At 40.7% G+C, this 22918-nt stretch overlaps 1 protein-coding gene across 1 annotated transcript in view; it reads right to left on the reverse strand.

Moving 5' to 3' along the window:
- Window positions 1-2322: 2322 nt before the first annotated feature.
- Window positions 2323-22918, reverse strand: part of NALCN (sodium leak channel, non-selective) — a 335712-nt gene continuing 315116 nt past the window's right edge. The window contains 11 exon segments of the mRNA XM_030568085.1: window positions 2323-6167; window positions 7427-7544; window positions 8074-8220; window positions 10957-11107; window positions 13089-13246; window positions 15103-15218; window positions 15895-16027; window positions 16741-16834; window positions 17638-17786; window positions 20922-20990; window positions 22122-22241. Coding sequence (XP_030423945.1) covers window positions 5974-6167; window positions 7427-7544; window positions 8074-8220; window positions 10957-11107; window positions 13089-13246; window positions 15103-15218; window positions 15895-16027; window positions 16741-16834; window positions 17638-17786; window positions 20922-20990; window positions 22122-22241 — 1449 coding nt within the window. The 3' untranslated portion in view covers window positions 2323-5973.

Genomic DNA, 22918 nt, shown 5'->3' on the forward strand with positions numbered 1-22918 from the left:
TCCCGGTTTGCTCTCTCGTTCCCCGAACCCCGAGCAAGCAGGTCTCCTTCCCTGCGGTTTGCTGGGTGGTTCCGGGAACGCGAGAGCAAACCGCGGCGAAGCTGGTCTCCTTTCCCGGTTTGCTCTCTCGTTCCCGGAACCCCGAGCAAGCAGGTCTCCTTCCCTGTGGTTTGCAGGGTGGTTCGGGGAACGCGAGAGCAAACCGCGGCGAAGCTGGTCTCCTTTCCCGGTTTGCTCTCTCGTTCCCGGAACCCCGAGCAAGCAGGTCTCCTTCCCTGCGGTTTGCAGGGTGGTTCGGGGAACGCGAGAGCAAACCGAGGCGAAGCTGGTCTCCTTTCCTGGTTTGCTCTCTCGTTCCCGGAACCCCGAGCAAGCAGGTCTCCTTCCCTGCGGTTTGCAGGGTGGTTCGGGGAACGCGAGAGCAAACCGCGGCGAAGCTGGTCTCCTTTCCCGGTTTGCTCTCACGTTCCCGGAACCTCCCTTGAAGCCGCCCAACAGCGCTGCAGTGTGGCCACATCTAACACCACTTGCAGCGCTGGTTGCTGTAAGTGTGGCCACTCTGCAGCGCTGGCCCTATACAGCTGTACTAATACAGCTGTAACAACCAGCGCTGCAAAATTTTAGATGTAGACATGGCCTGAGATTGCACAGCCCATTATTGACTATTTGTTCCCAATGTAGGTGCTTACAGACTCTAATCAACTCACCCCTTAACCTTTGCTTTGTTAAACTAAAGAGATTGAGTTCCTTGAGTCTACCCTATCGCTAATTCAGAAAGCACTGTCAAAGCCTTCCCCAGATTCTTACTGATATGCATGTAGTACAAACGTTTTTGTGTCCAACTTCAGCAAAAATTTTGCTGAGACACAAAATGTCTATTGAAAAACTCCAGTTTTGTGGCAGCAACAAAAGAAGAAAAGGTTCTTAAACCTGAGGAGGAAACGTCAGGCAGCTAAACATTTTATTCCTTTTAACCCTCTACTTAAGCTTTTCTTTCATTCACAACAAGCTGCCCTTTTGTAAGGGACACTTTTGTGTGTGCCCAAATTAGTTGTCCAAATCCTCCAATGCACATGTGCAAGTCAGGTAAAAGTATGAACCCTATAATGCTAGTGAAATAAATAGCTGAGATGGGAACCTGCAGAGAGGGATTAAATGTGCTGCATATACACTTAGCTCACTGAGGGGTTAATAACTCTGGTGCTTGAAGGTACTTCAGTGAGAACAATGAGCAAAAATTGCTAATGGATTCCCACACTACAACCCTTGAGATTAAGAGGAAGGTTAATTGAATTCTAGTGAGCTTCCTTTGTGTTGCAGAGCAATTGAACAAGTCAGGACAACCAACTTGTCCATCAACAACCTACATTTTGGGGCAAATTAATCCCTCCTGTAAATAAATTGACTTCAGTGGAATTACAGAAGGGATAGATTTGGCCTGCTGACTCTGAGCTCAGGGAGGTTGAGATACCCATACCACCTGCTTGGGTTCCAGGTGATTGTGATTTGAGGAAGATTTAAGAGGAGTTAATAAAGTGCAGTCTGGATTGCACTTTGAACACAGATCTATGTTGCTGGGGTTACACTAAGCAAAGCGTTGCTGCTGCTTTTGTGGTTAATAGCCATCCTTTTCTGAAGCAATGACAGGAGCAATGTGGATTATTGCAAATAAAAAACAGAGCAGGAAATCTCATCCTGATTCTGTCCCCTCAGAATTTTTCTCCTACAAAGAAAACACCCCACTTGGGAGTACAACTCTCCTCTGACTGCTCAGAAGCTACAATATTGATCTTCATAGGTAGCCATTAGCTAATATAACATCAATTTCAGGCCCTTTCAGAAGTTCAGAGGTGACATAGTATTTTTTTTGGAGAATATGCCAATGAGAAAGCCCACCTGGTCCCCACAGAATAAAGAAATGATAATTTTTAAGTCTGATAGACAAACATCTTGTTTGACTTTTTAGATCAGTATTAAGAAGTGGTATCTCCTTATCAGAAATGCTATCCATTTTTGGTTGCAAATTTAACTGTCTGAAATCTGACATGTTAAAATAATAGTGAACAATAAAATAATACTGAGCTCATTTAAGGCTGGTGCTCAGATTTTATAATAGCTTGCTTTTTATTTCTGTGAAAGCTCAGTATTGCTCTGTTGAAGTCACAGGGATTTTTGCCACTGACATCATGAGGAGTAGGGCTTGGACTTACGGGGATCCAAAATATTTTATTTTTTTCATTTTCACGTGATAACTCTGGGTTTGGTTTCATATACCAAGGACATTGTGTGCAACAGATGTTTCTGGCCTTGTGGGAGTGCTCCTTTTTTTTTTTTTTTTAAACTTTTAGGTCTGTGTTTTTTTCAACTTCTCTCTTCTCTAGGACACTTACATTTCCATCAGTGAACTGGTGCACTCTGCCTCCCTGGTGGGCTTTTCTTTCCCTGGCTGAACAGTATTGTTCAGGCAAGTTGTCACTGCACTTGAGGTGATTTTTCAACTTTTCGCCTCTTAACCTCTTTCCCCTGCTAGGTTCTCCACTATTGAATGTGATGGCTCTCTCCTATTCTTTAGTTATAATATAAGGAGGTTTTTCACCTGGTTTCTGACATCCCTGAGTATTACGATTGACATATATACATTTCCACATCTCTGTAATTGTATCTGATTGCTTACATCTGTAACAGCAAAACTACATAAGAACAGCCATACTGGGTCAGACCAAAGGTCCATCTAGCCCAGTATCCTCTCTGCCGACAGTGGCCAATGGCAGGTGCCCCAGAGGGAATGAACAGAACAGGTAATCATCAAGTGATCCATTCCATGTAGCCCAACTAGGGTACAGACAACTGGATTCTGGCTTTTCCATTGTGGCTAACTCTTAATCTGCTTGTTTTCATTGGATATGCATAAAAATATTTGTTTCAAGGTAAGTGGAGAGGCCTTGGCTCCTCCAGCAATGAAATAATATTGATATAATTATCCACTACAGGATTTCTTGGCCCTTTATCAGAAACATCTAGAATACTGGACTGGATGGACCACTGCTCTGATCTGATATGACAATTGTTAGGACTTAAATGCTACCACTGCTATTCTGCATGCATTTTAAATAAAATTACATGCTACTGTGCAGCCAAGTAATATATGAGGTAAGCACATCAAATGCAGTTATAATGAAAGTTTGGGGGATGGATCTGGCTTAATGCAACTCACTTTTATTAACAGAGTACTGTAGGCAAGGACAAAATGTTTGCCAGATTTTTTTTTTTAAAAAGACGACTCGCAGTTACAATGATTCAGAAAGTTTCTGCAGTTCAATACATTACTGAAAATCAAGATTATATCTTTTATAAATCCAATATTTATCAGATTGTCTTATATACAAAAGCTGAACTTCAAATTGACACAAAACAGAACACAAAATACCGGCCTTGTCAAAGATACTTTGTAATTTTCTTAAATGTTTAGTCATAGTCTACTTAATAAACAAGAGAATGCACATATTTGGTTACTTTAAATCTACGATGCATGTAAGTTTTTGATTAGTTTTAAACTTAAATGTACCACAGAACAGAATGACTACACCAAGCACATACGTGTACATTATGACTCTTTGAGACTATTACGTTCAAAAAATATCTGTTTAACAGCACACAGAGCAATGTTGATAGACGCCATGAAAACTGTATTTTGTGGTCAAAACTGAGTTTGCATCACTGGTGAAGGCATCAGTGAAAACAATACTGTCTTCTGATCATTCTACATTACTGTTTTGGCCAGAAAACACTGTAGAATACTGACAATTGCCAGTTTTTGAAAGAAAATACGACATGTAGAGCCATACATTAACTGTGAGCGTCTCACAAGATCTCACGTCAGGTCATGTTAAAGCAACCTATCATTTCCATAGGAAACAATGGTAGTGGAAAAGGTCTCCGCTATACTACAAAAACAATTGTGTTTGGGGCCCAGCCACAAAGCCTGCAACTGCCAGTGTGTATCTGAGGAAAGGGAACACAATCCGCAGCCCATATATTTAAACAACTGTATAGTGTGGAACCTACAAGATATGTGCCATGCTTCACTGATCATTCACGCTGCTTTTGGTCACTTCTCTTTCCCATCCCTGTATTTGTATAGCATCAACCTATATTGAAAACTCTCAGAGAAACCGACTGATTCTCTTTTGCTTATCTCTCAAGTAGTAAGCATTCTTGGTACTATGCAAAACCATCATCACATGTTAAAACATGATTTCCCAGACTAAAAGGGACCAAACCACTTTTTAACCATGTTATGGAATCATGATATAGCCCTGGGTTTGTCAGACTGGAGCATGAGTAATGACTTGGTTAAAACTTGGTTCACTCCTATCTAGATTGGTAAAACTGAACTGTATTTTAACAGCCTCAGAGTTGCAAAGACGACCCCAACTTGCTATTTTATATAACTTGTCTACTGCTTCCCCTCTATCCACTAGGCCAGTAACCCTGTCAAAGAAGGAAGTTATCTTGGTTTGGCCTAATTTGTTCTTGACAAATCCATGCTGGCTACTCCTTATCACCCTATTATCCTTGAGGCACTTACAAATTGATTGTTTAATAAATTGTTCCGATATCTTTCCAGATATCAACGTTAGGATGACCAGTCTATAAAGCCCCATGTCCTCTTTGTTTCCCTTTTTACCTAAGTCAGGTACTATATTTGGTCTTCTTCAGTCCTCTGGGGCCTCCATGAGTTCTCAAAGATAATTGCTAATGGTTCCGAGATTGCTTCAGCTAGTTTCTTAAGTACTTTAGATATATTCAAGTTGGCAGGGCCAAATGAAATTCATCCCAACTAATCTAAATATTCTTTAACCTGGACTTTTCCTATTGTGCCTTGTGTTCCTTCCATCTTGTCAGAATATTAATTGTATTAAGTATCTGGTCACCATTACTCTTTTTAGTGAAGACTGAAGCATAATAGGCATTAAACATCTCAGCTTCTTAATATCATCAGCTCTCCTTCCTCACTGTGTAGAGGACCTACACTTTCCTATGTTTTTCTCATGCTCCTAAGGTATTTAAATAACCTCTTCTTATTACTGCTTATGTCCCTTACTAGATGTAACTAGTTTTGTGCCTTAGGCTTTCTGGTTTTGCAATTCTTTTGTACTCCTCTTTAGCAATCCATCCAAGTTTTCACTTTGTATAGGATTTACTTTTGTTTTCCAGGTCATTAATGAAACACACCATGTATAGATGCTTTTGCAAATTCTTAACCCATGTAATTTTTGGCTGATTTCTTATGAAAATCAAACTCTATACATAATTAACCAGAAGAAAAAAATCAATTTTTAAAAGCCAATCCATCAGTTTCTGATTTTAAAATCAGCTATATTGTATTAGCATATTTAAGAAAATTACAAGAAAAAGACTAGACTTGAAATTCAGAATCTGTACTTTGTAAAAATACTGTCCCTTACCATGAACTCAGTGCTGACCTCTTTAGGTCATTCATGAATAATAAAATCTTTCTAGAGAAATATTACTAGACTAGAACTGAGAGAAAATAAAAAGAAAAGAAATGCTGTACAGTAATGTGCTGGCCATTTTCAGGTATGGTACAGGATGAAAAAATGCAGAAGTCTATACCTGAATACAAATTTTTGTTACAGCTACAGAATGTATGAAACCTTTCAATGTTCCATCTATGCTAAAGACAATAGAGACTCTGTGGCATCATCAATACTGTCATAATATAGAATCTTCCTAACATACAGTAATCTTCACAATAGAGCTGAAATCTAACATACAGGTCTGTATTATGTTTTATATGGCAAAAAGATAAAGCAGTTGAAAAATCCTATGGCATTAGTTTTAATTAAATCATACATCAATTATATTTCATTCAATTGAAACCCCAAGAAAATTGTTTTTATTTGAAATGGCTGTTGTTGCAATATGACTTAAGTTAGCCTCTTTTCTTGGTCAGATGTCAAGAAGATCCTCCCCACTCTCATCACTTTCCACAGTTAGTTGTCTTGTCCACCATTTCTTCACTTCTGATCCACAAGAAGCAGCATCTGCCATAGGATTCATCTTGCATACAACAGATTTCATAGTTGTGCGACCACCAAACCGCAGATTGACTGAAGACACTGAATGGCTTATTGGTTTGGGGGCTAGGAAGTTAAATAGAAACTACTTATTAGAGAGCACATGCTTATTGAACTATTTTGTTGTAGAGCTTTTCTATATGAGAGATATGACACCAGATTAAACAAACTGATTTAAAATGGATCTAGTTAAACTGGTGCAAACCCCTAATGTAGATGCACCGTGGGTTTGATCTTGCAAGGTGCTGAACACTTGGCCCTGATCCATCAAAACCCGGCCTTGACTTAAAGTATGTCAATGATCCCACTGATTTCAGTGGACTACTCATAATCTTCAAGTTAAACACGTGCTTAAGAGCATTGGTGGACTGGAGCCAGTGTGCTCAGCACTTTGCAGGATTGAGCCCTTACACTGGTTTAACACTTCCTTGAATTAGTTTAGCTCGTGCCATTGAATTACTGATCTAAGTTCAACCAGTATATGCTAGGGTTAAACTGACTGAAGTGCATCTTAAACAGAGGCCTGGAGGAAGAAGGGCTAATGTGCCTCCTTTACATAAAATGATCCCAGTACCATGCATGTGGATAGGCTTAGGGCCCTGGCCCCTTGTGTTGGTCAACAGAGCTGCCCTGGCATGGGGATTGTGCCCTTTTAAAAAGAAAAGAGGTATGGTAGTAGCATTTGCTTCTTTCAGTGTCTCCTACTCAATCCCCCCACCTGCCCAACATGAGCATTGACTTAAAAGACACTACCTGGCTCTTATTTTCTATTGTGATGTAGTTATTGTGATGACAACTTAAGGGTGCTTCCTGTTTATGAGTAAATAAACCTATGCGGGGCTGATTAAGCACCTAGACAGAAGGCCAAGTAGTTTATCAATCCAGGATATGGTTAGTACAGAGGTGGAAGAGAGCATCACAAGGTGTTACAGTTATAATGAAATGTTTAATTAAGCCATTGTTATTACATTTTCAATAGCACCCAAAATGTGCTAGATGCTGTACAGGAAGACACAATTCCAGCATGCCAATCAAGTGGTCAGGGTGGTGACTGATCACATCTTCATAATTCCATATTTTTAAAAACTTGAGGGGCATGAAGGGACAGTTTCCTCTTAGAAGGCTCAGGGAGCAAACCACTCCAAAGCGGGTGGGGCAGGGCAAAGAGGAGGAAGGACCATAAACCAGCTTTCCCTCCCTTCTGCATTTTCTCCAGCTAGGGCCTGTGTGTAGACAATCTGACCCTTTTAAAACAGCTTCTTATAAAGCTGCATTCCAAGGGGTGCTTTGGTATTTATATATTTTATTTAATGGTCTTCACTTACCTGAAGGTAAACGCCATTGTCCGAATTTCCGTTGAGGCTTCCCACCATCTGTAGAGTCCTGCCGATACCCGCCCCTGTCAGAAAGCGTTGGACTAAGGAGCTGCTGCTGGCTACTTGTCTGAATGAAGCAAAACCAAAATTCAGTGACCTTAATTATGGCTACTTATGGCATGGCCATACCATTGTAACAAATGCTTTGAAAGGTCACTATTTCCCAGCCTATTAAAGAAATATGCTGACTTTACACTTTTATTTTTTCTCTGCAGTCTGTTTTCTGGATCCTTACAGTCCCCTCATCCCTCCAAAAGTCTAAAAATTAACAGAAATAATAATTGGGCTGGAGCTTATGATAAAATTCCACAGAAGGGCTCGTGGGGCCAGGAAAGCTTTCCCAGGATCCCATGGGGGAGCCCTCTCTCCCATGTTGCATACCTCCCTGGATATAGAACTCAGGTCTCCTGATTCCCTGTCCAGTGCCCCTTAGACCATGCTGCCTTTACAATGGAATGTCAACATTTTAAAAATACGTTGGTTTAATTTTTTTCCAGCAAAAATGATGTTAAAAATATTAAAAAGAATTTTGTTGTGACAAGCTCAAGTATAATTATTGATTAGTTTAAACAACAGTAATTTGCATAGGCCCGTACCTCTGGCTGTGCATTATCTTGATTATTAGTATTCGTATCTTCACTTGGCTGTGTTGTTTCAATGCTGGGGGGATTCAGAAATCGGCTCAACTCCTGCTGTTGACTCTCTCGTAGACTATGGATAATGCTACATGACTGCTGCTGTTTCTATCAAAATATAATATATATGTGACCAAAAGGAAAAAAAGAAACTTCCCTTGCAAAGACTTTTGTTCCTTGACTCTTTTTATTTTTTTTAAAATCCCTCTAAATACTGAATACTTCAAACAATCTTGAGTGGCTGGTATGGATTCCAAATTGTTCAGTTTTTTCTGTAAATCTACATGGACCTCCTAGCTTCACTATTTAAATATAAAGAAATCTGTCTCTGAAATCTATGGGCTTGAGATGTAGGAATTACTGGGTGAAATCTATGTTCTGTCTCATGCAGGAGCTCAGACTAATAGATCAAAATGGTGCCTTCTGGCCTTAAAATATATCTATGCCGCAAGAGACCACCCAAAGAGCCAGCAAAAACAAAAACGGGACTTAGTAAAAATAATCTTTATGGGGTTGATCAGAAGCCTGTTGAAGGCAATGGAAAGATTCCCACTGGTTTCAATGGGCTTTGGATCTGGCCCCAAACAAGGTTGAATAAAATGATCATGGAAGCCTTAGGACAGAGATGGCCAACCTGTGGCTCCAGAGCTACACACAGCTCTTCAGAAGTTAATATGCAGCTCCTTGTATAGGCACTGACTCCAGCGCTGGAGCTACAGGTGCCAACTTTCCAATGTGCCGGGGGGAGTTCACTGCTCAACCCCTGGCTCTGCCACGGGCCCTGCCCCCAGTCCACCCCTTCCCACCTCATCCCCTAAGCCTGCCCTGCCCTCGGTCCTCCCCCCCCAGAGCCTCCTGCATGCCACACAACAGCTGATTGGGAGGTGCGGTGAGGGAGGGGAGGTGCTGATCGGCGGCGCTGCCGATGGGTGGGCGGCGCTGGGAGTGGGGAGTGGGAGCTGATGGGGGGCTGCTGACGTATTACTGTGGCTCTTTGGCAATGTACATTGGTAAATTCTGGCTCCTTCTCAGGCTCAGGTTGGCCATCCCTGCCTTAGGAATATTTTACAGTGTGGATTTTTTGTTAGAAATTATTGTAACAGTGCCAAAAATCTGCTGGGTTCTTTATAGTACAAATAGAAATGTGGCCTCTGTCACTAAAATCTTACAATCTAATTTAGTTTTAAATTAAAATAAATGGTCCTTAGAGAAGGTTTCATTGTGCTGTATAGTTTTAACTTGCCACTTGCTTAATAATTAACAAGCGCTTTTGAAAATATATAAAAAGCTTATATTAAAAAAAATCTTTTGCAATTCTACTTAAGTTAATAAAAGGTTCATGTAACAGGTAACGGTCTGATTCATATTGCTAAAGTGAAATGAGAAGTATATTTACTTTTATATATTGTAATTCAATATCATATCGAATTGAGCAATTGGGTTGAAGAAAATCAAAACTGAGAGATAAGATTAAATTAACAATAGCTAATATTAGAGCTGGGACAAAAATAGAAAAGTTAGTCTGAAAAGGAACATTTATCTGAATATCCCTGGAAATTTGTTGTTTGAGATAAAATGAAAGCTGTATTCAAACTATCAGGTTTTGGTTATACAAACTTACATAGCAGCAAGAGGTCGAGCCTACAATTTCCTGATGTACTCAAATCACAAACTTTTCACGGTAAAAATACAGATTTTCGTGGGGAAATTTCCTACTATAATTCTGGCCCAGGTCCATTTTTTTTTGCCAGCCAAAATGGGAATAACTCAGTGGAAAGATTACGACTGGCCCAAATGTTCTAAGAATTCTGGGCCTGATTTTCTCAATTACAGGAACCCAGGGCTTTATATACCTAATTTACACATGCACATAGACACACGTTTGTGTGTTGAAATATATAAACTGGCCTTTTGTGCATGTAAACAACTTATTTGCACACACAGTCATTGTAATGGTATATGCAAATTAGGCTAAAGAATTTATATTACATTTGGGTCTTGTTTGAGGATTGTAGTATCATTTTCATTGGGATCTTGATGGAGACCCTTGAGTTGGTGGTGGTGGCTAACAGCATTATCTTCTGCCTGAATAGCTATCCAAGATGGAGTGGCAGTGGCAATGAAAATATCAGAAGTTCAAATGCCAAAAATTAGCACTCTCTTTAACCTCTAACAGGTTTAGAAGAGTGCACAATCCTGCACCACTGAAGATAATGGGCATTTTGCTATTAACTTCAATTAGAGCAAGGTTGCGCCCACAAAGACCTTTCCCTAAATAATATATTCCTCGGATTATTCATTTGGCCTTATCTGTTGCAGAGTAGGTCACACAGTTTTCCTGCTGTGTAAGGAAAGGAGATTTGTTGGCAGGAAAACAGGTTTTGCCCGCAAAATATGCAAAGTTTACTAATTCTGTGGATGTAATTGTCTGTACTATGGAGACTATACCAGCATAGCTATGCTGGCATAACCCTGTAGTGTAGACACAGCATATACCTATGGAAGGAGTTTTTCCATTAGTATCAGACCACTACTTCTCCAGAGGAAATTAGCTACTTTAACAGCAGCATTCTTTTCTTGACATAATTGCATCTACACAAGGGATTCGATTGGCATAGCTATGTCAGTCAGGAGTGTGGTTTTTTTTCACACCCCTGGTCTATGTCAACCTAACTTTTAAGTGTAGATCAAGCCTGATTTTTCCACTGATACATATTTTTTCACATAGCTTGTAACGATGGCTACAGAGTAAACAAGGCAAAGTGAGAGAAAACTCTAGCTTCGTTGACTGGTTCAGTTCACTGCAAGCACTCCACAAGGACTTGCTGTTTTCGCTTCACTTACTGCTCTGATACGCTTTAAGCATTTCTTCAGCCACATGCGTATGGTTTGTTTGGCCACTTCTTCTTCTATTGTGTACTCCAGTTGTTCCCTGGCAAGAAGCTCTTCCAGCTGAAGGCTTTTCCTGATATCAACAGACCTGTATGACAGCATGCTAGAAGAAACACACAAATAAACAGTATTTTTAAAAAGCCAATGTACTTACCTACATTATTATTAACAGTGTTACACTTTTAAAATCTCAATGCGAAAATGTCAAACTTTGGCACCTATAGTAAATTTATATAGCTAGCTAAATAAATGTAAGCAGGGGAATGGTCCCACTATTGTGGGGAACTTTCCAGGCTTCTGTGCTGCCCTGGTGAAGTGGGCTGGCGAAAGGATCTGAGTCCTCGCTCCCACTTCCTTTACCCAGAGGCCTCCCTGCCCTTGAGGACTCCCCTTCCACTCTCCTGTCTGGCAGAGTCCTCATAACCCCAACGAGGCTGGGCCCAGGATTCCTGGGGGGCTCGACCCCCAATCCTGCTGTAGTCACCTGGGACAGGGGCTAGGATTTCCCCACTCCGGGGTACTCTCTCTGCACTGGGCACCTCCCTGACCCACTGATTATTCCATACAATTTAAAGCAAATACAGGTTGTTTACTTAACAATTAATTTAAAGAAAAGAATAACAAAAAATGGGAAAAGTTACAGGAACATTAACTGTGGCAGGGAACATTACAAACAGTGTCTCTGGACATCAAGGCACTTTGCAGTCTGTTCCTTGTAGGTCCCAGGCCTCCTTCTCAGGCCCTGGCTGTACTGCAGGGATGCTGCGGGTTAGACACTTGCTCTGGCAGTGGCCACACACTCTCAGGCTCTGGGTGGCAGGACCCTTCTCCTCAGTGTCATCCCCACTCTGTCAGGGTTATGATCCCCCTTCAAGTCTGGCCTGCACAGCCTCTTAGCTGAGGTGTCTCCCTGCGCTGGGACCACTGCCCAGGGTCCCTCTCTCACTCCCTAGCTGCTCACCGCACCCAGCTCTGGACTGCTCCAGCCCCAGCTCCACACTGCCTCAGCATGGCTGCTGCTGCTGCTCTGCCTTCAGCTCCCTGGGCTGCTTCTCTGGCCTCTCTGGCTCCAGTTGCTACAGTTCTGCTCCCAGGGCAGGTCTGCTCTGCAGGCTGCTTCTGTGACTCTCTCTCAGCTCTCAGCTGCTTCCTGGGCTGCTTGTCTAGCCCCTCTGGCTCTGGTTGCTGCAGCTCCCCTCCTAGGGCAGGTCTTATCTCTCTGGGCTGTGCTCTGGCTTTTTGGGCTGCAGCTCTGCTCCCAGCAGCTTAGCTTGGGCCCCCTACTCTCTCCTTAGCTCGGCCCCACTCCATCTGACTCAGACAATTCGAGCTCACATGGAGGAGGGGACCCCCCTGGTCTCCTGACTCCTTGATTAGCCTGCCCGCCCTGTCAATCAGGCTGATCTGGAGCATTGGCCTCTCCACATTGTTCCTGGAGACTGTCAGTCTCAGGCTCCTGATTTCCCATCAACTCCTCCCTTTTTAGTGCTGGGAGCTAGCAACCAAACATTCCCACTGAATGTTAGTAAGGGGACTCCCTTACATAAAGATGAAGGGAGGATCTACTAGTTCTCAGAACAACTGAAAATCAGGCCACCTATATTTAGGTGCCTAAATATGGATTGAACTGCTTAACCTTAGACACCTACATTTGAAAATTCAGTTTCTTTCCCCTGTTTATGCTGCCTGTTTACCTTTTTGCATTTTTTCTCATCTGGGACAATGTAATTATTGGAGGAGACTAAGTTTCACTTTTGTTTATAGTCAATTTTACTGTCAGATTTTCACCTGTGCTAGTGCAATACTGCACTGTTTGGATTTACAAACATAGCAAAGGAATGTTAGTTTAAAACAATTGTTTCACATGGGAATTTAGAAAGCTCATGGAGACATTTCTCTAGGACTTAGATTTTCTACGGTAAAAATTAATTTAGGGGAAAACTGTAATATTTGCTTTAAATTTAAGCAGAGAGTAGCTTTTTAGACACAAGCTTGTATCCCCAACTCATTTTTCAGTTTTATGTATAACATTTAGTCTGCAGAGAAACGTGTTACAACAAACTTAAAGAAAAAGCCCACCATACCTCAATATGTCATGGAAAGTGACATCTCCACCATTATGCAGCCTCTCCATTTCATAACACATGTGCTTGAACAAAAGTTTGTCCTTGTCAAGATCTACCTCCAACCTCCCACGCAGCAACCTCAGCAGAAACTTCACACGGAAGGTAGGGATTACCCCCTAGGTAAGATTGAATCATAGCTGGTTAATTATGGCTACCTTATAACTAAGTCAGAGGCTCTATTTGATGCTGTTTCTCTAAAGTGATACAGATGCTCTTTTTCCCAAGACCCTTGAGGTATGTCTACACTGCAGCTAGGAGTACATCTCCCAGCTCGGGTAGACAGACTTGGCTCAAGCTAGCATGCTAAAAACAGCAGTGTTGGAGGTTGCAGCTCTGGTAGAGCTAGCTCAGGCTAGCTACCCAAGCACAGGACCTGGGAGTTGGGTGGGCTTCAGAGCCTGAGCTGCTGTATGAACCGCAGCACCCACACTGCTAGTTTGAGCAGCCTGCTAGGGCGAGTCTGTCTAACTGGGCGGGGATGCTTGTTCCCAGCTGCGGTGTAGATGTCCCCTTTGACTTACATGGGGCCAGGATTGTACCAAGGGTAGTGTAACTGAACAATGCAGACATAAAGGGGCTTATCTTCAGCTGGTGTAACTTAGCAATAGTTCCTTTGAAGTCAATGGAACTATTCCGATTCATACAAGCTGAGGACATGGCCTATATATTTTGCCTAAGATTTTCAAAGTTCTCTGGGGGACTTGGATGTCCAGTTTCCATTCATTTGTAATGGGAATTGCATATCCAAACAGGTGGCTTTGAAAATCAGCCATGACCGTTTTTATTTCCTGAGAATTAAATCTTAGGCCTGGAGTTATATATTAGGAATAAAGTCAGCTAGATTTCTAAACATTCACAGGTGTGTGCCACTATGCCTATTATGCAGCTGCCCCATTGTGTGTGTGTACAGTGGTGTATAAGTCGTATGTCCTCTTGCTTTTCCAAGAGCTTCTACTCCAAGATGTAACCAACTTACAAACTTCTTGAGGTGTTTGTGGCAACAATTTTGAGCCTGGCCATTGATAAGGCACCAAGAGTGAAAATATTTTCTCTAAAATTTGAAGAATCAAATAGTTCTCTTTGAACATTATGTTCTATAACTTTTTTTATTATGGAAAGGGATGGAAGTCCTTTGTTATGCAAGGTCCCACATCACAACACTCCCACTTGGACGGTCAACATCAGCAAAATGTCTCGCTGCCCGCAATCAAATTACCCTGATGGGCCACAGGTTGCCCATGACAGCACTAGACAATCAGTTGATCTCAGCACACTGTAGTTCATATTCAAAATTGTTCGATGTAATTCAGTGATGGGATGAGCAAACCATTCATAGTTCAGTTCCTGCTGGTACCTAAACCTCTAAGTTGCTCCCCTACCCAGGCCCTCTCTCCTTTTCAGCTGGGCCATTCTGAAGATAGGAAATGTAACTATGTGAATCTCTGAACCCTAAGTTGAGGGGACAACTTCTGTGCTGCCTGGAGGGAAAGGCCTATGACCCCAAGCCTGTAAACACCTATACACATGCTTAACTTTACTACTGTGTGTAGTCCCTGGGAGCAAAGTTAAGCATGCACGTATGTGTTTCAAGGATCAGGGCCTATGTGAAATGCAACATCTAATGGTCATCATTCTTTTGTGAACCTGGGCTGATGTTAAACATAAATAAAACACAAAATCCCCCTACCCCAAACTCACCCTGACTCTAAGTGGGTTTGAGGCTCAGTGGGTTAGCACAGCCCACTTTATGTTTTCCTAGTAATACATTTTTTGAGGAAACAATGCAGAGGATTTACTTAGATCATAAGTTATTTGGGGGCAGGGACTGTCTTTTTGTTGTGGGTTTGTACAATATCTAACACAACGGGGGTCCTGGGCCAGGACTGTGACTCCTATGTATTATGGTAAAACAAATAATACTAATAATACTAATAATAATACTGAGTGCAGTGCTTATTGTCAAGTATCTTACCTCTCTTTTATCATCAACCATGTTCCATATAATTTGAAAATGTCTAAGATCGTTATAGCTTAAAAGTTGGTCTTCTTCGGTGGAGTAAAACAATGAGAAATTCTCCACAATGATTGCTAAAAAACACATCAATTAAACATAGTATAAGACTAGCCTGTCAGTACTTTCCAACAGTTATACATTAATTAGAGATAATGTATTTCAGCAGGAACTAAATTTTCACATGTGGCTGTAGCAGTGGCAACCTATGGGCAAACCTGGTGCTAATGCACCCTCATATTGTGTGTTTTTGTTGTGCTCAAGTTTGAAAATTTATTCCTTAAATCTTAAGAAAGGGCCTAATCTAATGCCCACCAAATTCAACTGGAAGATTCTCATTTACTTCAGCGAGCGTTGGATTATCAAGCCTATAAAATATAAACTGGAGAGTAGATGAGCTCTGCAAAAATGATTTCCTTTGTACAGCTCTCATCTACTCTTTCATTTTCACATAACTTCCATTTACAGACCTCCTTATCAAAAGACATTTTCTTATTTAGCGTTAACAGCCAGCAATTTAAAATAAAGGTGAGAAACATACAGCATACCAGCCAAGTATCTGAAACCATCAGACAATTATAACATTAACTTGAGGGCATTTAACAATTTCTTTTTACCGAGAGAGTTTAAAAAAATGTTACAGTTGATATGGCCTACAATGTAAGGTCTGTTAAGGATGAGGCACCCGGATCTAATGGCACTCCACTCACATTTTAAGATAACTATTTTTCATAGTCAATAATTGTTGCTCACCTACAAGCAAATTTAGCATTATGTATGCAATGATGACATAAAAGGAACAGAAATACATCAGAGCACCAGCATAATTTCCACAATCTGTCCTCCAGTATGTGCTGTTATCTGGAGTACAAAAAGGAGGCTGAACCTTCAAAAGAAAACAATAAATAATTAAACCAAAAAATTAGGCAAGGGATTGCTTATTGGTCTGCAGTTAACATAACTATATTTTTGGAAAATAATAAAAATAATAATGCACCTCAGACCAGTGTAGGTTTTGTGGAGAAATACCACATTTGGGGGAAAGGAGGAAATATTTCACTGTTATTTTAAATGGTAGATGCTGAAAGCAGCTTAGACCTGTCCCTGAAAGTGATGGATTAGTGGGCAGAGTGAAGGAGAGGCAGGTTTCAAAGGTGCATGGGTAAATCCATTTAACACATGTTTCTGCAATTACCCCCATATATGAGTATGAGTAGATATTACTACAGCAAAACAGCAACCAGTGGCAATGAAATGTTATGACACGTTTAACAAACAGGAACCACTCCTGTGAATTCAAGACAGGAAATGAAGAATACCTTATCCAATGTAACTGAAACTATGGGGGCAGGGTGGGAGGGGATTTTATGTTAGGCAAAATAAAATGATGTTAACTGAATTTGGGCCAGGACATCAAGATTAATGTTCTTATGAAATGGCCCAGGGTACTTCATTTTAAGGTCAGATTTATCTAAAGGACGATGGCACCATCAACAACACTGTGCTTCTTTGTACCAAGACAGAGCACTGGATACTGAGTCAGAGGAAATTGCGCAACCAGTTTCTTGTCTGTTTTATCTGTGATTGTGCTGTATTTACCATGCAGTCATGCATAATCTTGTTCCAGTCTTCCCCAGTAACTATTCTGAAGAGTACAGTAATGGCCTTGCCAGCTGATGAAAAGTTTGCATGCCTGTGTTTTTAAGCAAAAAGAGAAAAAGAGCAGCTCACGTCAGAAATAAAATCTTGGCAACACAAACACATGCAACTTTCTGGAGAATTATTTTGCTCTGTGTTCAACAAGTAAAAAAAATATTTTGTATTTTCTATTATTCTTACTCAAGCTTCATGCCCCATATACTGTTGGTAGAATAATCTGCAAACATATTCACTGAATAATGTATGCCATTAATTTAATAGGGATTTAGAAGCTGGACTCTAGCCACCCAGTTCTGAAAAATTTGGCTATTATCTTATCAAGTAATAAAAGCTCATTCGGGGCCATATCCTTCCCCAGGCCTTCACCCTATATGTGCCTCTTCTGTGGTGCAAAGGGGATGAAAGCTGTCATTGGGCTATGTAGGATAATTCCCAGGTGGCATAAAGCCAATGTAGCTGGCTCACTCTCACTGCATTCGAGGTGTAGAGACCATTTCTGGATGAACCAAGGGTGTGAGCAGGTGCAGGTGTAGCACAGTGTTCCAGCAACCTGGGGCAATGGAACAGTCCCTTTGACATTGTTCTAGCTAGCACAATGAAGAGCAGCCATTAGTCTTCTCTATATTACATTGGATGTCTGTTTAGTCCCAGGATTTCGGGAACGGAAAGGTGGATTAGAGCCTTCTATCATACATTGTCAACTGAGTGCCGCTCAGCTTGACCTAGAGATCTGGCTCTTGATTGCTGACATAAAATCAAATGAAAATTTTTGCTCAGTAAATGGGAATATTTTATTTGGCTGTTAAAAACCTTCCACAAAGGGAGCAAACATTGTACCTGTTAATGTTCTCTCCATATTTCACTGTGCCAAATAAAACTACTCCAGCAAAAGCATAACAAAGAAGCAGTAAGAACATTCCCACAATGATGAAGAAACTCTTATACATGCTGACAACCACAGTCAGCAGCAGCATTTTCAGTGTCACCTGGAAAGGCAGAGAGGAAACACAATTCATGATACTATTCAATAACAGAAATAAAGGAGACTTTAACACATTTGTAACTTTAAATCTTGTAATGATTATTCTTTTAACTGGGTGCTAATCCAGTAGTTTAGTGGTAGCTCACTGAAATACTATATTGTGAGTCTTAGTTTGGAACAACACTTGGTCTCTTGTTCCAGGGTTTATGGCAGTGGATCTCAATCTTTCCAGACTACTGCACTCCTTTCAGGAGTCTGATTTGTCTGGAGTATCCGAAGTTTCATCTCACTTAAAAACTACTCGCTTACAAAATCAGACATAAAAATATAGAAGTGTCACAGCCACACTATTACTGAAAAACTGCTTACTTTCTCATGTTACCATATAATTATAAAATAAATTAATCGGAATATAATTATGTACTTGCATTTCAGTGTATAGTATATAGAACAGTGTAAACAAATCATTGTGTGTATGAAATTTTAGTTTTTACTGATTTTGCTAGTGCTTTTTATGGAACCTGTTGTAAAACTAGGCAACTATCTAGATGAGTTGATGTATCACCGGAAGACCTCTGCATACTGCCAGGGGTACTTGTATCCCTGGTTGAGAACCACTGGTTTATGGTAATCAGTACAGGATTTCACTGGAGATTTAAAGAAACTCATCTATCTACAAGGGCAAGCTTTAGCCCCCCCCCGAGAGACTATGACATAACAATCAGCACAGATTGATTAAACTATTTTAATTTCTTACACAAGTCAGCCTGTAGTGTCTAAGCAGAGACAAAGAGACATAATACAGCAAAATGTACAGAAAATGGAAGCTGTATGATATTTTTAGCATCGTGGCAGAATTATTACTTTAGGTTCAAAAATATTTGGACACTGCAGGAATGCGTCTTTATTTACAGGGGAGGTGAAACAATTTTCATCAGAATCATGACATATCTGACAAATCATGCTAAGCCTTTTTCCATCACACTACATCATAGCCATAACTTAACGGGACTAATAAAGCTCTTAACATGAAAGCATAAATAACTAGGTTAAGGGCTTGAAAAAATCTATAATCCTTCAAAAAGCTTTGATGGAAATGACCAGATCTGGTTGCATAAGAGAAGCAAGAGTTTTTCACTTGACTTCCATGGCTCTCCATGCTCTGTGTGGTTAGATGGAGGCAGCTTTTTTCTTTGCTGAACAGGCTCTGTGACTTACCTATTCTTAACCCTTTAGTCCTAACAGAGAATTCATTTCCTTGATTGCAGTTACTCTAATATGTCTTACGTCATAGAAAATGTTTGGAGAAGCTTTGCCGCAACAGAATGCACAGTATTACAACTTACTAAAGAAATACATTTGTTCTCTGCATAGGTAGCTGTCAGTTATACTTGCTGTCTGTTACACTGGTGTAAATCTACATACCAGGTAATTGAAAGTAACTTCAGTGGAACTACTCTTAATTTATACAAATGAATCTGAGAATTTGGCCCAAGATCTTTATTTTACTGACCACGAATCCCTTATTTAGATAAAATATAACACGCAAGTTAACGCTAGCACTGTGCTAACACCTGCACTGTGCAGGATGGAGCTTCTGCATGTGGACAGCAGCACAACCAGATGAACACATCACCCCATACCCTGCTTTCTTGTGGAGAAAATAAATAAAAGAAAATAAAAGTAACACACACACATTGCAGAGCACATTGAAAAAGCAATGGTTACAAATACCGAAAAGGGCACAATATATATTCAGTGCTTTCGATGGCAATAATTTTAAATGATGTTGTGTCTTGGTTATCTTTTTGATGGCAAAATTTCCAATAACCATAATTTATTTCTGATATGCATGTGATGCTTTGTACCTTGGAGGAACACCGTACACCCTCAAACTCATCTTTATAAAATGACTGTGTGGCATCTAATGCAAAGTTTGTCATGTCTGATGTCTTTGAAAGGCTTATGATGCACTGAGCATGGTTATTATAGTGATGTTTTAGTAATTGTTACAGTCATGTTCTAGGTTATAATTTTCTGTAGACAGTTAGGAGACTGAAAATGTATCCTCATGGCTTAAAGCAAGCCCAGGCAAAAACTCTCCAAGAACAGAGGGGCAGTTCACTCCTCATCAGGGCATGTATGGGACAAACCCAGCCCAGCCTCACAGGAACAAAGGATGCTGACCTAGACAGCAACAAAATAATCTGTTGGGCTCTCGAGTGAGTCACCCCCACTTCCTTTGGTCAGTTTGGAACAACGATGAAGTAATGCTCACCTGACTCTGGCGGGGCGGACAAAGCCAAAAGGGAAGAAATAACATATCAAAGGGAGAGATGTTTGCCATGCTCTTCCTCTCTCTTCCACCTACATCTACAGACACTACCACCACCAAGCAACTGAAGTGCTGATCAAAGGGGAGAACCTGGCTGAAGAGCAACCAGCCAGCCTGTGGTGAGAAGCATCTAAGTTTGTAAGGGCACTGAAAGTATTAAGATCAGCTTAGAATGCGTTTTGCTTTTATTTCATTAGACCAAATCCAACTTATTATGTTTTGACTTATAATCACTTAGAATATATCTCTGTAGTTCATAAATCTGTTTGTTTATTCTACCTGAAGCAGTGTGTTTGGTTTGAAGTGTGTCAGAGACTCTCTTTGGGATAACAAGCCTGGTACATATAAATTTCTTTGTTAAATTGACAAACTCATATAAGCTTGCAGCATCCAGCAGTCATAACTGGACACTGCAAGATGGAAGTTCCTAGGGTTGTGCCTGGGACCAGAGATATTGTCTAGGGTAATTCGGCTGCACAATCCAAGAAGCAGCTTACATGCCAGAAGCTGTGCATGAACAGCCCAGGAGTGGGGGTTCTCACAGCTGTGCAGGGTAGAGCTGGCTCCCAGAGTCAAGGATTTGAGTGACCTAGTAGATCACCAATCCGGATAACACCAGAGGGGAATGTCACAATGTAATACACTTAAAACCCTGATATTTTAATTGAAACATATAAAATAGAGACTTATAGGAACAGTACATAAAATGGAGACCTATGGAGTGTGCTATAGAAAAGCAAAGTGATAAATCTTTTAATCTATGCATAAACATTGTATTGACTGTAATTCCTGATTTGTACTTACATGTTTCCCACAAATTGAGAAGAACCTGAAGACAATTACACATGCACCCATCATATATGTGTATGCGTTCTGAAATTTAAACACAAGAGACTTCATATACAGTGTCCCACAGTGATCTCTCAAATGATCAGTTTTTTCTGCATGAATCTCTCTGTGAATTATACAGTGCAATCAGCATTTTTAAAAAAGTAATATTTCAACAACAAATGCTGAACAATAATAAACTAACAGAAAAAGCTGTGCCACTTCAAAAGCACTAGCCAAACTTCCCAACACAATAAATCAACAAAACCCTCACAGTTCTCTTAGCTGGGCTCTAATTATGTCCAACAGCCTCCCAGCCCTATAAGTCTAGGCAGCTGCTGGCTTGCAGAAACTCCACAGGCCTGCCAAGCTACTCAGCAGCAGGGGGCAAATTGAGGATGCTAGGGACAAAGGGACAGCACACAAGGTAGTTCTGCCCCCACAAAGAGTGTTTGAGATAGACCAGAGGGAAGGCTCTCAATAATGTAGAGAGGTGACAGTCACAACTGAGGATTGTAGATTGAAGCCACCTCTCCTCTCCAGTGATAAGGTGGGAGAGCTCATGTTCCCACAAATGAGGGTGTACACTCCCTCCCTTTTTTAAAAACTTGAGAGGGAGGGTGCTGCTGACCTCTTCCCTGGACAGATAAATCTTCTGCTTCCCTGGACTAAATGTTGTTCTGTAACAAAAACGGATGGACTGGATTCACTGATATGCTTTGCGCTGTTCATCAGTTTAGAACCTCTGCCTTATTTTTTTTTACTATAACTCCTACCTGGATTATTCCCTCCAGCCTTTCTTCCTTTCTCACTCCCCAATGAAACTGATCCTGGCAAGATCTTCCAAACCTAGGACACCACATTTCTTCCCTCTCCTCATTCTAATCCCTCCTAAGGACTCACTTCCTCCACAAGACTCACAGACCTATATCAGTCCAATACCTTCTCCACCTCAGCACTATAGGATGTAAGAAAAATCTAGTTCACCAACTCCACAAGTTGTTACCTTCTTCTTGATTCCCAGGGCACCTTGTTTTATTTGGGTCTTATTTTTAGTTTGTAAACACCCTGGGGTTGGCAATTGTCCTTATTTGAATCAGGGACAGCAGTAAAACTCTTGGTGATTAACCAATAAAACCAATAAATGATCATTGGAGTTGTAACTGTTGATCTTACTAGTAAGGCAAAGTGAAGTATCACCCATATAACACCAAGGGAGGTCACTAAAAGGTCATATCGATTTCTTCTGCTTTGCCAGAAGCCAGCAGGTGACATGGCAATAATCTTCATAGTGACCTAGAGAACAATAAAGATAGTCTTGCTAGTGCAAATTCTTAGCAAAAGGTTATTTTTCACTATAAGAACATTTGGTCCCTAAAATGTTTTGGTAGTGTTCTACTTGTAGATTGGTTTTAAATGAGTAGGAGTTTTAATAGTTAAACAAAGGGTTAGTATGAAGGTAGAAAATGATTAAGCTGATGATGCATAACTAAAAAATTACATGTGTGTGTATGGGTGTATGAAGTGACTGAAGTATATATTAATGCCAATTCCGCACAAATATACTTAAAGGCAAGGTTATAACTGTCTTATATGTCTCATGATTGCAAATTAATTTAAAAGCAACCTTCTTTTTCCTGTTGCAAAAGTATTTTTTACTTCTGGTGAACTCCATCCATGCTCCACAGCATACATGAGCACAGGAAGCATAAGATTGGAAGAGAAAATAGTGTGGGTCAGTAGATTGCAGTGGGTTTCACAGTGCTCCTAATGAACAGAGACTGAAAGGGCTGACTGTTCTTAGAAACAGGTTTCAGAGTGGTAGCCGTGTTAGTCTGTATGAGCAAAAACAACAAGGAGTCCTTGTGGCACCTTAGAGTCTAACACATTTATTTAGGCATAAGCTTTTCCCCAAATAAATTTTAGTCTCTAAGGTGCAACAAGGACTCCTCGTTTTTTCTTAGAAAGTTAGT

This window comes from Gopherus evgoodei, chromosome 1 (assembly GCF_007399415.2).
Source record: "Gopherus evgoodei ecotype Sinaloan lineage chromosome 1, rGopEvg1_v1.p, whole genome shotgun sequence".
Taxonomy (NCBI): Eukaryota; Metazoa; Chordata; order Testudines; family Testudinidae; genus Gopherus; species Gopherus evgoodei.